This window comes from Archocentrus centrarchus, chromosome 17, assembly GCF_007364275.1.
Source record: "Archocentrus centrarchus isolate MPI-CPG fArcCen1 chromosome 17, fArcCen1, whole genome shotgun sequence".
Lineage (NCBI taxonomy): Eukaryota > Metazoa > Chordata > Actinopteri > Cichliformes > Cichlidae > Archocentrus > Archocentrus centrarchus.
The window spans coordinates 16,253,413-16,271,758 of NC_044362.1; the positions used below are offsets into that span (position 1 = coordinate 16,253,413).

Here is an 18,346-nt window from a genome sequence, read left to right on the forward strand (position 1 = left end):
GTGAATCAACAGTACTAACCACTGCACCACCCCTTACTATTTACTTATAGTGTTTTTGATTTGTGAGCAGCATACATTTGCAATATTTTTATGCAACACCGTGCTGAAGATTAAAATGAATCTTTAATCTTTTTAATGCATTTTCACTTTGCCACTAACAAATAAAGGAATGTGTGTGCCAGCTATTCATCCCAATCGAGTTCTTGTACTTCCTCTACCATTACTTCTGTGACATCTGTGAGGTCACATTCCTCTGTGACCTTATCATTATTTCAACAGTTCAGATAACACACTTTATAAAGAAACTTTGATCAACTTAAAAGCATGAAAGACTCAAGCAGCATTTGCTGAGTATTAAAGCTAATTTTGCAAAATATATGCTGACATTAAAAAAAAAAAACCTCCAAAAGTACTTTAATTTAAACCTGATGTTATATTCATCAATTACTGAAAATAGACCAAATGACAAATATAAAGAGTTACAGGGTCGCTCAAAAAATCAGTTTTATTTCTGGTGGTTTCCCTATGACACCCACTGCTCAAGCATCCTGTAACTGATACAAACAACAATACTTGGGCTCTTAGTGGTCCTGGCCACTGGTGTAATTGTACTTGTTTCTTAGAACTCTTACTCTTAGTGATATATTTTTTTAGCACCTGAGCTTTTCGAATATCTAGGCTGCTTTGATGCTGTGTTACACTGTAAATAGATCCAAATTAATGCAGTGGTTAACTTTATAACACCTAAGTGTGTTTGTTTTGTTCCCGCTTGAGCACTAAGCAACACATTTTCATGACTGGAGACAGAGAGGGAAAACTTTAATACCAGAAAAGCCAGGTGCAAATCTGACACTACAAGGGAAAGCAGGTGCAAACGTTTAAGCCTACTCACACACATATTTCACCAGAAATCCCTACGAGGTGATTTTGGCATTGTGCCTGAAAAATGAAGAGTATAACGCTCCTTCTTCCTTCTGGGATCTTGTACTAGACAAACTGTAGAAGCAAGTGATGCAGTGAGGTTGCTATGCAAAATGTAGACTCTGACAACTTCTTATAGAAAGTTAAGTCTATGAACTGGTTTTGTTTCACTTTCTGTTTAAAGTGTGCTCTGTTATGCACACTATTCTTAAGTTATCTGAAGTTATCAGAGAGCCAAGGGGGGAAACAATGCTGGCAGCAGAACAGTGTCTCTCAAAAATCATCTCATCATCATATTTTAGCTGTAATTTTAAACATAACTGTCAGATTGATCTTTAGGAGCTCTTGATAAACAAGCATAATAATATAAATATATAAAATCAAAAAATAACCTTCAAAATGGGCTGGCCAGTTGGTGAAAAAGACCAAAGAAAGTTTAAACAAACTATTCATCTGCCATGGTTTGATCTCTAACATGCTTTGCAGTCATTTCTGTCAACACCTATGTGCTGACTCACAAAGTTTTGATTGAAGTCATAAGGTTCATCTAACAGCGAGCAGAGATGCAGAATAAGGACTGATAGTGCTTTATATCCGAGTCCTACAGATCCCAGGGTGCATGCTGCTTTTGGTCCAACTACCTCAGAGGAATCAACTGTGCTTAATGGAGTTTCTAATTGTCTGCCCTGAATTTCCAAACCACTCCAGCTGAGATCCTATGTACTGCAAGTGACAGGAGGAGGTGTTGCATTTGTCTCCCAGAAAAAAAATACAAAAAAAAGGCCTTCTGGTTTGCACTGGCAATACTGGGGAATTCTTTATGCCTTGTGAGACAGTAGAATTGTGTTATGAGTGAACAACAGCAGCATTGCAGTGAATTGCCTGAGACATGACTAGAGGACATGGCAGGGATCTTAGGCTTGTTGCCAAAGACTGATAGGTGGTGGCTACGTGTGGGCTTGTGTGTGTGCTTATGCATGTCATTGCAATTTTATATCCTTAAGTGGTTTTTTAATATCTAAATTCCCTGCCGAAGGGAATTTTTAAAATCTTATTTAAAAAGATGCACATGTTGCCTGTATAATGATATGCATATGCATTAAAGTAGTTAAAGCCAAAGTTGAAATTTGGGGACTTTCAGCGGGGGGGGGTCCCAAATTTACTCAGGGGTTAAAAGAAGAACCTCATACCCAAAGACAGGTATCAGTGAAAAGCAGAGGCAGTTCAGTAGTTTTAAACTGAGTTTGTACTGTAGCCTACTAAACCCCAAGAGGGTCTCCTTGTTCAAAACACATCCAATCGATGTAGTTTGATATAAACAAAAAAGAAACTCCTACTTTAACAGGGCCCCTTGTGCTACGTCGCTATCCGTGGTGCTGAACAGCGCTGGTTGTTTGGGCCCTAAAGGAGCGCTGCCTCTCCAGGCCCCTGAAGTTTAATGACTTGATCCCTGCATTATCCATTTTTGGCCCGCTTCAGATGCAGCATTGGAACAAATATAGCATTGTATAGTATCAGGAGCCCTCTCGGGAGTAGTGCGACTTACAGCTGACTGCCAGCAGCTATCCGCGACGGGCGAAGACTGCACACAAAACTCAGGACAGATGCGAGGAGCACAAGGAGAGGCTCCCTCCACTGCAGACTCGGAAGCTGTTACTCACACACTCTGGTGTCTAATGAAACCACTCATCCTCTCCTCCCCTTCTCTCTATATCGCCCCTTTCCTTCTTTTTTCTTTCATCACTCAAGAGAGAAAGCATGCAAAGCAAAGACAGCTATAATGCTATGTCTCTCACCGTTGGTGATTGTGGTCGACTTCGATCGTTGTCCACAGAAACACTGCAGCATATGCGCTCCTTTCTGAAGGAATGGCCTCAGAATCCTCATTGATTTGGGTTGATGGGAGCCTTCCTCAATCCAAACAATCGGACAACGCTATCACAACACAGCAGGGTCAGGCAGCATAGCGTAGCCAGCCAGCCTTCCTCTGTAGGCTCACAGCAGCCCTCAAAACGCCGGAAGGGCACAGTCTGCAGGACAAATTACGCTAAAACGAGGCATCTTGAGTGATTCCCCCTCTCGCTCCCTCTTTCCCTAACCCCGTCTCTCTGTCTATCCTCTTCTTGTCCACCGACGGTCATTCGCGTTCACGGTACACTCCTCTTCCGCCACAGCAGGCAACGCAAGGACGTTACAATGTGCTCTTAATTTTACATCCCCCCCTGCCTCCGCGTCTTTACCAGCAGCGGACGTAATAGCAGGAAAGGAGAAGGGAAGGGGGAGAGAGTGGAGACTGTGTGTGTGTCTGTGTGTGTGTGAGAGAGTGAGAGAGAGAGAGAGAGAGAGAGAGAGAGAGAGAGAGAGTATGCACGCCAAAGTTAAACTGCAGGGGTAAGTGGCAGGCCGACCACGAGTGAGGTAATGCGGAGCTGACAGTTGAGGCGACAAGGGCTGCCCGATCCGAAGCTGGCTGCACAGATGCTGGATTCCAAGAGCCAGTAGTTTTCCTCTTTTTCTTTTTCTTTTTTTCCTATGTTTTCACAAATCACTGGGAAGAAGAGGACAACGCAGAGTCTACGTCAGCTGCAGCCCTTCGCTTTGAAGTCAATGATGTTTTGCGATGCGTGATAGTAGCAGAAAGTTTATGGCTCAGTCACTGCGTTATGAAAGAGCGAGTGGCAACAATGGCCACCGAAGTGTCCTTCCAGTGCGGCAGCAGTGCGTTCATTATTTTAGTAAATTATGATATACATTAGTGTATAGGCGGCATTTTATACTTTTAGTCATGAAAGAGCTGGTGTTAACTATGCAGGTAATAAGTGTAGTGGAGTGAAAAGTGCACCATTTTCTCATGGATGGAATAGAGAATGACGTACAGATACAACAAGAGCAAGAACTCACAAGAGAAGTAACCAGCCTCGCTTCACTACAGCAATTTAACTGACGCGTGGAAGATCTCGGAGTCCTACTGCATCCTTTCTTAATAAGTGAAAGTGAAAAAGCTAGTAAAGCATGGCAAGTCACTTCCAGGACGAGGAATCTTTGGGGCATCACAGACGCTTATATTGTGGCATAAATGTGGTGCGAACCTGAATTAGGCATTTGCAATAACGGACTGTGTTGTTGTGACTCAAAAAAGTGGCTTCAGATATGTATATATATATATATATATATATGCAGATAGCACTCATCGTGTTTAATTCAAGCTCTGGTAAACTTAAAATGTGTTTTGAGTTATGAATCGTCATCCAAAAGAGAAAGTTCAATATCTTATTAAGAATTTTGACCCAGGATGACTAGCGCCGAGGGCAAGACTAGAGAGTCATGTGCCACTTTCAACACTAGGGGGTGTCACAACATAAAACATTCAAATTAAAGTAAATGTATGTACAAATATTAGAGACTTGCCTATAAATACTAAAATTGCAAACACTAATAATAGAATTACCCAAGAAATAACACAACAAAGAGGCTTTTTTTTTAGGTTGACAAGTGACCCATCAACCCAACAAACATTATGACAATCTCTGCTGTAGCATTCAGCACACTGCCTAAGCATTTTACAGTATATGCTGCAACATTTTACTGTATTTCAAAACCTCTTTCCTGTGCTCATGTGACCTTGCACCACAAGGACAACAAAATATATGGCACCAACTACCACGGGAACATGCCCTCACTATGTAAAATCTACACAATGAACATAACAGGATGTTTTAGGTCAGCAAAATGACTCAACACCAACATCCATATGCAAATAAGGAAAGGTCAGGGAGGAATAAAGAGAGAATGGGTGGAGGGAGCCAGGGAGCTGGCATGAGACCCAGAGTCACAGATTTGGTGAAGGTGCTGTACTGTACATTTAGCTTTCACTATACTGTACCACTGCAGAGTCAGTCGCTAATTGCTGAGAGAGCCAAAGACAGGAAGAGAGGAGGAAAAAGGATAGGGGGACGATAGTGCAGAGGGCAAGTGACGTGACAAAAATGCACTATAGTTAAGGCAACACTATCATCCAAATAAAATCTATTAATGGGCTCATACTAATTAAAAATATATAGTTTCAATATGTTTGTCCCAGGGACCAGGGATTTTTCAGATTGCAGAACATTTTATTCAACTTTATTTTTAGTTAAAAGTGGACAAAACAGACATGATATTAGACATTTGTTTTAAAGATATCAGGTCAAGGTAAGTATGATAGGAGGATTTATCTTCCCTTATTATTACTCTTGAAATTCACAAGTTTACAAAAGCAAATAAGCATTGATCTGTCCCATGTAATTAATATAATGCCATGTACCTGGACACTATGCTTTTGACACAGCATGAGATTTTCGTGATAAGATCTCCATTTCATAAATGGTCTCATGGAATCACAATATATATCATTTTTTATTATTATTAATTTATAAGTAGTACTTGTTATGGCTGAAAAAAAAAGTTTATTATATATTTTTATTTATGTGAAAGAATGAGTAATGCTGCCCCAAAAATAAATAAATAAATACAGCTGTTTTTAAACAACAGGTAAATGCATGCAGGTAATTACTGTTACTATTTTCTTGGTATAAAAGCCATGTTAGTTGTTAAATCTTTTTATAGATAATCCCAGTAGCTGCCTTGCTATTCCTAATAGGCTCAGTTGGTTATCAATTTATTCATTTACTGGCATTGTTGTTAATATGGCCAAGGCTTTTAATATTTAACCCCTTTAAATTTGCTCTCTGTTGGCTTTTGTCATGAGGAGCTGTGTGGCAGGCGAGGTTGGACCCAGAATGCAGGACTCGTTAAACAAAAATGAACTTAAATGTGGTTTATTTGAAAAGTGACAGGAAATAATAAACACAACTAAACTGGAGCTGGTTGGGTGCCAGAACTAAAAAATACAAAACTAAGGAGCAGGGAGATGCACACTATGGCTAAACATTGACAATAACACAATAAGGGACCAGGGGGAAAATACAGACAATAAATACACAGAGACAAACAAAGGAACAGGCAACAGGTGGGGAGCACAGCTGCAGGTAATCATAACAGACAAGACCAGGAAGTAAAACTAAACACAGAGCACAAGAGACAAAGACTGGCAAAGTAAAACAAGAAACAAGTAAGCACGGGAACAGAGACACAGACTTGTCACAACACTGGGAATAAAACGCACAAGACAAGAGGAATGACACAGAGGGACAAAAGCACAGAGACGCAGGGAAATAGGAATGCAATATAAATAACAATAACAAACAACAGGACTTAGAAACTTATAATGAACTAAGAATCAAAACCAGATGCAAACTAAAAGAACAAAACACAGAACACTAAACAAAAGGCCCAGGACCATGACAGGTTTTGATGTTTGCTTTACCTTTTGAAATCACCTGATCATCAGTCTGACAGCAGTCAAACTGTCCTTAGTGGGTGAAAATCAAGTATAAAGACAGCTAATAAAGGTGTTTCTCAAGATTAATTATTAGAGCTGCTGATATCTACTCTGTACATACATAATATTTATTAGCTCAGGAGCACGAGGCGTAATTTTGATGCTGATGATCCCATCTTTAATGCTGTCAGCCCCACCAAAAAACACTGTCTTCAAATTTGAAGCTGCATTTAATTATTACAGTTCTTTCAGTTTAATTCTAAATCTAAACTTCAAAACAGCAGAATGTGCACACTTCACACACTCCCAATCCTACACAGGCACTGATTGGAGATCTCAATGATACAGTCCAGCCTTACAAATGTGAAGAATCCAGGTAAACGGCAGATTGTCCTGCAACGTGTTGAAGTGCTTGCTTAAAAACAGAAAAATGAAATAGGATTCTAATACCACAACACAGCTTGTTTCTCCTTTGCTTAACACCAGTGTTAATATGGTATATCAAAGCATCCCTAAAGAAAAACTTCACCCAAGTCCCTTTATTAATGTCACACAAACATCTATGACTATAAACCTGATAACCTATTAGAAAGAGTGACCCCAGCCGTTGGGCAAATTCTTGTGTATAACTGATATACAATCATAAATATAGGCAGTTCATACGTATGGCTTTTGGTCTGGATATTCTACAGCACCTTCATGAAGATGACAGTCAAACACTTCATCAGAGAGATTTGCTCTAATAAAATAACCATTTTAAAAAAAAACTCTTATTCCAAGATGATTTCCAACAGTCTGGAACTGCAAAAGTTCTTTAATCAATTATAACTGAAAAAAGTCATTAATGAATACATTGTTCAATACTTTAACAAAAGGTTTAAAACACTTCTTGTCTGAATAAATCATTGTTAGAAAGAGGTGCTTATATTCCATTTAAGTACATGGTTTAGTGTTAACAATCCAGTCCCTGTGTAAAATTAATGTGAGGATGACTCAGTTGTTTGTAAGTGTTTGCAGCAAAGCTGCCCACAGTGGGGCATGATGGATGAGAACCACATTTCAAAACATATGAAAAGGACACTTAGTCATTTAAAACCTGGTGCAAAAAGGTCATGGTAAGTTAAATATACTGGCATCAAATACCTGGGTCTTCATTTTACAATTTTAAATTGTTAACTTTTCAGGAATAATTCCACCACAGTTCCAGTGATATTGCATGTTTTAGCCTGTTTAATAAAATTCACATTATCTTTTGTCCTAATTCATAATTTTCATTAGCTTTTTTTTTTCCCCCCTGGGCCACATTCACATGATAGATTTTTTTTTTTTTTCAGTTTTTTCTGTACACAATAAACCAGAACATCAATGAGATAATAGTTTATCCAGCTCAATGATCCATCACAATTCACAGGCTATTGTAATGTGTGAAGTACAGAAGGAAAGTGATGCATTTTCTTGTCATTCATTGGCTGTATTGCACACATAAATGTGAATTAAAGCCCACTGTTGGTCTAGGAGGTTTGCAAACAGTCATATCCATGACAAATTCATCTCTTTAACCACCAAATGAAAGTGTGAGTTCAGGACTGTTGTGATTACTAAATGGTTGGTAGTAACAATGATCATAAAAAGCATGAAAATATGTGGACACATCAGCATGTCACAGCAATGACCATATTACTCATGTTAGCATAGTGGAGATGGGAAGACCCCAACCAAACTTTCCTAACGCAGGAGTCATGCATTAGGACGACTCCCTCCATGATCCTGACCAAAAAGATCATGATCATCACCATCTAACAGGTGGTAGGGCCAGACGCTGGATGAGTTAGATTATTTAAAGAAATAAACAGCAAGTTTTATGGGAGGTTTCTAAGTACCTGAGTAGCTGCTACCCATTCCAACAATCTAGCTGTTGACTAGTTTCTGCCTTAGTACACTACAAAAGATCCTGTCAACAGTGAGCAAATATGCCACACATGCACAATTAGGCCACTAAGCATGCTCAGAAACAGAAGACTACGGTACGGCACCATCACACAACACAACACAGCACTTTGACCTTATCCCATTTATCATTTTATTGGCTGCTGGATGGCTCAGCAGTTTATACGTCTGCTCAGGACAAAAGCACTATTAGCAATGCTAACAGTAACAATCATCTAAAAGAGGACAACAATCAAAAACCTGTCAGCATGACAGGAATAGCAAATACAAGAACAGCAAATACAGGAAAAGCGACAGTGGAACAAAATGAGTTTTCCACTCACAAAAAATGGGAAGTTATGCTCATTGCGTTGGTGAACCACATGCTAGTTCTTGACTCGCCCTAAGATTAAATAAAGCAGAGATTTAGCTGAAACATATAATCCAGTGCATCATGTCTTTTTGAGATGCTTGGTAATGTAGTGGAGACTTTTAAAACAAACACTGACTACATTATCCATCTGTGTTCAGATGACTGTAGAGCACATATTGAGAAAAAATTCATTTAAAATCTAAAAGATGACCACTATAATGTAAAATAGTCAGAAATGATGCAGAATATAGTGCAGATATTTGGCTGATGTTAGAAAAAAGTAATAACATTTATATTGTCCTTTAAGCTGCTTTGATGCCATCTATTTTCATCTCTCAGTAATGACACAATAACTTTCTTCTTTCAGACAAAACTTTTGCAGAAGTGCTAAGATACCAATAAATTAATTCTGTGTCAAAATTTATTGGCATCTGTAGCACTAAATATTACATCAACATTGATCACGTCAAGGTGGGCAGAGTGCCAGGTAGAGTTAGGACCCAAATGCTGGACTCAGCAGACAAATGTAAACTTAGAGCAGCTTTATTGCTGAGTTTTCAGGCTACATTACAAAAATCCTCCAAGGAGCAGAACTTGGGCAGATAATCCAAAAACCAAGAATCTTCACAGAAGATAAACAAGAGACAGACTAAATGCACGGCACCAAAGACTAAACACAGAGATGGGACTAGGGCTGAACATGAGGACAAAGGGAAAAAGGGCAAACTGAAACAAGTTAAACAATAAACACATTAATACAAAATATCTGCTCAACATGAAACAGAAGAAATTTAACAACGAACAAAATGACAAAACAGCGGGCACAAGGCCCAGGACCATGACAGATCAATGATCGACTATAACAACCTGTACAGAGAAGAAAATAAAGAGATTTGAAATAACAGAAGATACTGAAATATACAAAAGCACTGAGTCACTGCTGATGGGTGCTACCATTTTCTGAAATGTCAGAAAGCATCTTATATTCTGCAAAGCTAAAGGAGGGCATGCTGCTAAAATCAGCACTGTTTCAAAACTGTTAATGGTTGCATCAAGCAGTGCTGCCAAACACCTTTCGCAAAATGACAAGTGTGCAAACTTGAGGTTTGGGACTCAATTTGAGCACAACACAGAAACAAGACACCTGTCACAGACTGCACAGAGATAATTGACTTTTTCTGTTTATTCATTTGTTTTATCATTATTTATTTAACTATTTATTTATTTTGGAGGCATGTGGGTGGAAATCATTCAGAGAGGTCTATTGTTTGCAGCTTTCTGTTGACTGTTTTGGTCACATCTAAATGAACACCCATTGAAGCAAAGCTTCAGCTGAATTACAAAATGTTGGCTTCATATCTGGAATTTGTTGTGTATATACTAGGAAATAATGGAAAAAAAGGATTGTTTTTATTTAATCATAGGACAGAAACATCTGCAAACATGGGAAACAAGAATCTAAGATTGCTGTCATGAGCATGATGACGAAAGAGGAGATTTGGAACATGAGCGGAGCGAGAGTTGGCCTGAGGAATATAAAAAATGAATCAGCATCTGCACTAAACTGGTCTTTGCAGTTGCTAGTAAAGAGCTTTTACTCCTTTCTTAAAAGAGAGGGGGTCAGTGAGAAATGCGGCCAACATAACACAGAAACACTAGAATACATTTTCCTTGCCCTGTGTTGTTTACAGTGTGTGGGGCTTGCTGCATATCTGCTGCTGAAAAAAAATTTAAGGAATACTTTTTAATCAGAGTAATCAAAATATAGCATCAAGTAAATTACATTTCTGAAATATTGATGTGCTCAGTTAAGTAGCAGAGGGGGTTGTTAATCACTTTCAGATGCTTTGGTGTTAATAAAATTTAAATCAGGTGCACTGGAGGGGCCACACTGAGAAAACAGGAATGGTTTTACAGGTGGAGGCCACTGACTTTTTCCCACCTTTTCTGACTGTTTTTTCACTGGTTTTACATTTGGCTAGGGTCAATGTCACTACTGGTAGCATGAAATGATATCTGGACCCTACAGATATCTAGCCTTTGCTAGAAGGTTTGCTATGTCTCCCAGAAAGTCTCAAGAGCATGGAGGAGATTCCAGGAGACAGGTCGTTACTCTAGGCCATAGAAGGACTTTAACCCATCAGCAGGACCGGTATCTGCTCCTTTGTGCAGATACCCTACAAAATGACCTCCAATAGGCCACTGGTGTGAATGTCTCTGACCAAACAATCAGAAACAGACTTCGATATCCTCTATTGGGCCCTGTGCTCACTGCCTAGCACTGTGTAGCCTGGTTAGCATTTGCCATAAAATACCAGAATTGGTCAGTCCACCACTGGTACCCTATGCTTTTCACAGATGAGAGCAGGTTCCACCTGAACACATGTCACAGATGGTAAAGGGCCTGGAGAAACAGTTTGGTGGGGGGGTCAGTGATGGTCTGGGGAGGCATATCCATAGAGGGATGCACCAACCTCTATAGGCTAGGCAACGGTACCCTGACTGACACACTTGCCTCACCTAAATCCAAAAGAACACTGCTGGGACATTATGTTTTGGTCCATCTGACTGTCCAGGAGTTCAGTGATACCCTGGTCCAGATCTGGGAGGAGATCCCCCAGGACACCATCTGTTGTCTCATTGGGAGCACGTGCCAGCATTGTCAGGCATGCATACAAACATGTGGAGGCCATACAAACTACTGAAAACCATTCTGAGTTGTTGCAAAACTAAATTTCAGGTTTTATATATATATATATATATATATATATATATATATATATATATATATATATATATATATATATATATATATATATATATATATATATATATATATATATATATATATATATATATATATATATATATATATATAATTAATATGCTTTATTGTGCCTGTTATTTGATTATACTGCAGCAGAGTTCTGTATACATAGCATGCTCTGTGTTGGCTTTGTGTTGTCATACAGTAAAAAAGAGCTGATGGGAGTCTTTATTTTTAACCCCCTGTTCCTGCCTTGCACAGTCCATTGTGTGCATCCATCCATCCATCCATCCATTTTCTTCTGCTGAAAAACTGCATAACATCTGAATTGATTTAATTCATTAAATTAATTTAGAAATATGCACCATATAAATACAACCATCACCATAAAACAAACTTTTTATACAAGCACCATATTTAAGATAGGGCCTCGTGAACAAAGCAGGACCCTCCTTGAAGCCCTGAGAGCTACTACTGTACTTTAAATTAAATCACTCCTGGTCAGGGAAACAAGTTAGGTCATCCATACACAGATATAAATAAAAACAATATAAGTCCAACACATCACAGTATAAAAAAAAGATTTAGACAAACAATACAGTCAGTTAAATTATAAATGAAACAGTAATGCATCTGAAAATGAGTGAAGAAAAAATATGAAATAAGTGAATAAATCACACCAACACACCAATAATGCTACCACCAAGTCAGAAAAGAAGAGTGAAAAAACTGCAAACAGTGCAAATGATACAGATTTGCAATGTGACAGTTGTCCCTATATTTCTATAGTTTGAGTGTACGCAGCAAGTTGGATTGATATGAACAAGAAGACCCACAACATTTAATTACATGAATAATGACACTATTGTCCACTCTTCTTCTCATGAAGTATGAAGAAACACAGCCAGGCATTAAGAATTCCAGGTATTATAGGTGGTTGTGAATGCTTCATTAGGCAATAAATACTGCAGATCCAAGAGTTTAAGATTTATACTGTTAATGATATAAGCGAAATGTAAACTGTGCATGTGCAACTTTGGCATGTAGTCTATACTGTTCCTCACTATTTTTATAGGTTGTTTTGCTGTATTACCACACTTTGCTTTAGAACAACTGCGTGAAACAGGACAATGTGACCCTGCCAGAAGGTTACCCTACTTAAACAAGGGCACTCTGTCCCTAATCCAAATATATTTTATACAGGGAATGTGCCCCTATGTGCTTTAACCCCATGTGTCTTTAAAAAAAAAAAAAAAAAATCAACAAAATAACCACAATAAGTCACAGCACTGTAAAATGCATTTCTGTGCGACTATAAGGCAGCATCTAGTGTTTTAGCGAGCAGACTCAGCATCCTGCAGGTCTAAACTGCAGCCTTTCTACCCATTACTGGTAAAGTTGAAAAGCTTTGTCAACAACACGCATGCTAATCATTCAGGCCACACACAGAACAGCAGAGCAGTCATCTCACCAAAAAAGTGGAGAGGCAGCAGTTCTTGTCTAAATCAGCTGACAGCACTGATAGAGTAAAGGAGCTGGGAGAAGGGAGCCTAAACCTTCTAGCATGCGCAGTAAACTAGATGAAAACAGTGTCATTCAAGCCTAACATTTACACAGGTTGTAATAAATGTATATGCAGTGCATTGATCATTTTCAGTCCTTATAATGTTAAATTATAATCGGTGCTGGAGAGGCTGAGGTCCACACTGGAGTCGTAGAGTGTGCTTGGGATGAGAAAACTACTAGAGGAGGTGGACTGCGCGAGGGAGTCGGGATACAGCAGCAGCAGCACTGCCCTGCAGCACTGAAGCATGTGGTGAGGTTATGGGGTTGGTTAACGCATTTGCTGGCTATCATACGCATCCTCCGGCTTAAGTTCGTACCCAGATTCAAAAAGTGCATTTCTTTTTCTCGCAGGAAACGTTTTGGTTTGGCTCTTTTGACGTTCCGCAGTACAGGCTCTAATAATCCACTCTATTAAACAACTGCTGCGTCCGAACAACTACCCAAACAAAATGTGATCATAACTTACTCATAAAGAAGCAGGTGGAAGTTTCTTACCGGCGTTTTTATCACCCATGTCCTCTCGTGGTACTGAAGTTGTATGCTGCCGATGTGGGCTGTGCGTTCCTCTCGTGCGCGCTTCTCTTTTCTCAGTCAGGACAATCGAGCGGAGGGGGGCAAGTTGATTGTTTCAAGTAAGCCTAATATTCTTTGCAAAAATGAGATTTTTCTTGCAGCCCTGCTTGTCTGGAGATACACCGGGTGCAGAGCTCTTGAGTGAGCTTACACTTTGGTGCTTCTGAGAGTTTTTGAGTAAGGTGGACTGATGGCTCAGGTAAAGAGTGAGGGAGGGGGTGGGACTTGTGTATGGATGTGTTTTAGGGGGATGCAGAGTGTGCATTGTGTCTTGATGCAGAAATAATTTAGCATGCAGCAGAGAAATGGGTATAAGGAATTAATTGTTTTATTGTGTAAGGATGGGCTCTGCCTTCATTTCTATCCATCTATTCCTCAACTACATAGCAATCAGGCTCTTCTTTTTACTGTTTTTATAAAGTTGTGCAGTTCATGAGATTTTTTTTAATACATGATTGTTGTGCCTTCATATCTGCAAAAAAAAGAAAAAGAAAAGGAAAATGAAGTAAATTAGCAGGGACATCTTCACTACAACTGAATATTTCGGGTGTTTTTTTAACCATTTGAAGGGACATGTAATGTTATAGCACCCTGTAAAGTCAGTGAGAACATGCCTACATTGAACTGTGTTCATATTTATCCTAAATTCTCTAGTGCCTATCCACTTTTCATGAATTCTTTCACATTTTTAACCAATCTCTGCTAAATTAAAAGCACCCCTGCAGGAAAGAACCCCTCCCTCCCACAGTTTGCTGACCACATAATGTACATGTTGTATTACTGGTAGCAGAGGTATATGATATTTTGCTGAGAGACATTCATATTTAATGAATGAATCAGATCAATAACTGTGTCCTGAGCATTTGATGCTTTATTGTGCCTGTTATTTGATTATACTGCAGCAGAATTTTGATAGATACAAAGTACAGTGAACACAAAGACCATGCATTCAGAATGAGCTGTTCCAGTGTAATTTGTTTGTGCAAAAAGCTCTTGAGAAACTTGCCAGTGTTGTGTAATAAAATCGCATCATCATGAACTGCCTGGACAGATATGTACACAAAAGTACAGTGTGTGCATAAGAGTGCGCTGTTTTCACCTTTATTCAAGTGCCCCTCTTGTTCTGTAATGAGTGTTTTTCTATCCCTTGTTTAAAAAACAAAACAGAAACACATTTATTGTATTCCTCTTAATCAACTGGAGTAGTAAAAGGTTGATTTCCTGCTTTGTTGCTGTCCTTTGTGATATTTTGTGTAAGACAAACATCAGCACTGAAATCCTCAGTGTTCAATACACACAGCATGATTCTTTATATGAGCTGAAGGAAAAGAATGCCACAAGCCTGCACTGAGCCTCAAAATTTATGCAGGAAAAAACCGAAAACAACTAGTGTGATATTATCTAACTGGCCCATTGATCAGTGTCTTGGAAAGAGCCCTGTCAGCACTCTGATGGGACGCTATGACAACAGCTAGAGTTTCCTCTGGTGGTATAAAAAGAATGAGCTGCTGGTATAAGATGTTTCTAGCCTTTGAGCTGAAATAGAAGCCTGAAGGCCAAATGACATTCGGCGTCATGCCTCAGCCTGTAGGTCCAAATCACAGGGCAAAGGCAGAAGGAGCATGTCAGCATGGCTTTATGATTTTCACCCTGTGGTTATAGTTGCAGTGGCATGAGTGACTGTCACACATGATTTCAAACATCATACTTCCTGTCGCATGGCTGAGGCCTGGCTGCCCTGCTGCCGACGCAGGCGAATCCTGGCCGGCGTCGGTTCGCAGCTAATCGATGAGAGGGCCTGAAAGAGAACACCTCTGCTGGGAAAAAATGAACTGCATTGATCAGAAAGACACCTAAAGTCTTCTACAGATTTGAAGAGAGATTATTATATGTGTGTGATAAGTGTTGTGTTATTGTATAGAAAGGCTGCAGCACTGTACATCTTTAATGAAAATCTAAATGAGCAACAGCTTTAAGTTCACTCTGTGGCACGAGAAATATTTATGCTTCTCACCCTCTTTTTTTTTTTTTGTCTACTGTCTTTCCTCTCTCTACTCTTCCATCCGGCCTCCCTACCTGACTCCTATCCTTTTCTTCATCCCTCCTCCTCTAACTCCTCTCCTGTGTGTCTCTGTGTCCTCCCCTGCCCCAGACCTGCACCCATAGGATATCATCTAACTTGGCAGTGTGTCCTTGCTCCATACAGTGGCAAAGGCACACTGCTCTCCCTGCCTTTGTACACAATATCTTTGTCCTGAAACAGCTACACACCCCCTTCGGTCACTATGTAATTTTCTCGCAGAAGTATGATTGTATTATAATGCACCCAAAGGATTTATTGTCTGCTTCACTTGAGATGAATCACTTGTGTGCCCAGTCTTACATTTTAACTCTTTTCTGGCTCTATTACAGCAGTTCTCTGTGCAGCATTGTGTAGCGCTAAAACAGCCCAGCGAGTGCAGATATTGCATTGGAGGAGAGCTCTCCTCTGCAGACACTGCAGTGCAGCCTTCTCGCTGCACATTCTGCCTTCTTCACCTATTTCTAGAGTCACTGGCAAGTATGGGAGAAGTTAGCGGTACTTGTCCAGATGCCAATAGCAACACCTAGTGTCATCAATATTGCTCAGCTACAGTACAAGTTTTTCAATGTTTCTTGTTTTCATCAAGGCAGACTTTTGTGTATTTAATATTTAATGTGAAGGAATAGTGTTCTATTAGTGTTATTACTTAACATGTCATTGCACTCTGGAAATCCAGTGGAAGAAGTGTTTGGAAAGGTAAAAGTCTTTCATTCAACATTTTACTCATGTAAACCATACATGTGTAATAGAAAAAATATTTAAGTAGGCCCTGAAAACATTAGATAAAAAGCCACATTCATATCATCATTGTCCCCCATTCTCTTAATTAGTTCAGTATAGGACTGTAGATTGGATTGTAAAATACACACAGGTCCATAAGTTTTTGGACAGTGACATGATTTTCCTAATTTTTTCTTCTCGCCACCACACTGTCAGAGCCACAGTGCATTTTAAATCATGGCTGTGGCCGGTGCTGTGCCAAAAAGTGATTACTGGCATTTGCCCAAAAAATGATTGGCTGTATTTAAACTGTTGTAAATGACTTTTTGGCCTAAAATCTGTGAAACATATATCAAACATATCTCTCGTGAATGATATCAAGTCATTTTGAGCAAGAAAGAAGATTCCTGTCACCACGTAGAAGCTGCAATCACTTTTTTGGCAGAGTGACTTTTATATATACTTTATTTGTCAGGGTAAAAACTGTCACTGACATTAAAAATGTTTTCTTTTTTTCAGAGATCTGGCCAAGAGGGCAGCAGAAATTGCAACAAATATAATATAATATTATAGTTCTGTAAATATATTATAAGTTGTCAAAACGTACTGATTATAATGCAGATAGAATAACACAGATTCATAAAGATACTTGCAAAACAGGTCATTTCATTATCGGCCAATTCCACTATGATTGACAGATAATGTGAACTGTTCCTGTCCTTCTCCATACTTTTCTCTTCTCATCATTGTGGTACAAGATCACACCTATCAAAGATTTTTCTAGAACTGTGCAGGCTCTTTTAGATGATTTCTGGCAAAGTCTAATCTGGCCTTCTTGTTCTTGAGTGTAATATGTGTTTTGCACCTTGCGGGAAACCCTCTGCATGTCCATTCATGAATGCATCTGTAGATCATCTTTGACATGTAGAAAGTACTCACTTATAACTGTCAATATAAAGTGTATGCTTTACAATAAAAACACAATGTTCATATTCCGCACATGTAATCTGCAGAGCACAAGTTGAAATGCATAATGAATCTTTAGCATGTCATTGGTGGCAAATAATTTTCAACCTATTGCAGTTTCTTTGTATCTGACTTAGGTACCTAATTTTTTTTTAGATAAATTAGGTTTATTACACCACAACTGACTACAGCACATAATGCATACCAGCATGCGATTTGAATTACAAACAGAAAATGAGTAGTTGCACCACATTTCTTGTAAATCTGGTGTGTTTTTCACCTGTTCACACCCACTGCAGCTATTGCTTTTACTTTGAAGGCGAATTGTCCGCTGCAGCTGCACCGTGGACCCAGAGCCGCTCAGTGTTCAAGGATCTGGTCCTCGGTGTGTCAAGCTGCGAGCCTCCGTCCATAGCGACATCGTTTAGTCGGCTGTCGAACAGGGAATTCATTCATGTCGATATAGATTTGCATTAGCACAAGTAGGACATTATAAATAGGAAATACCCCCCAAAACTTTCATTTGTCCTTATACAACTTAAACAACTGCAAATGAATTATATATCGTACACGGACAAACGGTACAAAGAGTTGGGTTGACGTGACTGACGAAAGACTAAAATAGAATTATTTATTTATTTAAAATTTATTCATGTGCAAACCCAAAACTAAACAAACTGAGCGGCGGTGAAACTGTTATACGTGCGAAGCAAACCGGAAATTGGGACCTTTTCCTTTCAAACTAAATGATGTGCTTTTTGAAACGTGGTTGCAGGAGTTGGATGTTTTAAATGGCTCACTATTTTTAATTAGACATAGAGCTACAATAACGACTGCGCTTTGAAAATCAATTCTCACATTAATCTTAGATAACAAAAGTAAAAAAAAAAAAAAGAAGAAAAGAGAACACAGCAACAAAAGAAGAACGTACAAAATGAAAGCAAAGCAATAAGTAAATTGTACCAATTATAGATAATTATAGATTATAATATAATCTATAATTATAATTTTGTTGCGTTCAATTTTGGATCGTGGCGATGGGTTAAATTAGAACTTTAAGGTGTTTTAATG

General features: G+C 39.0%; 1 protein-coding gene across 1 annotated transcript in view; it reads right to left on the reverse strand.

The window, feature by feature from the left end:
• Positions 1-13,484, reverse strand: part of fgf12a (fibroblast growth factor 12a) — a 38,826-nt gene extending 25,342 nt beyond the window's left edge. The window contains exon 1 of the mRNA XM_030751251.1: positions 13,429-13,484. Within this exon, the coding sequence (XP_030607111.1) occupies positions 13,429-13,447 (19 nt within the window). The 5' untranslated portion in view covers positions 13,448-13,484. The remainder of the gene's footprint in view (positions 1-13,428) is intronic.
• Between the last annotated feature and the right edge of the window lie 4,862 nt (positions 13,485-18,346).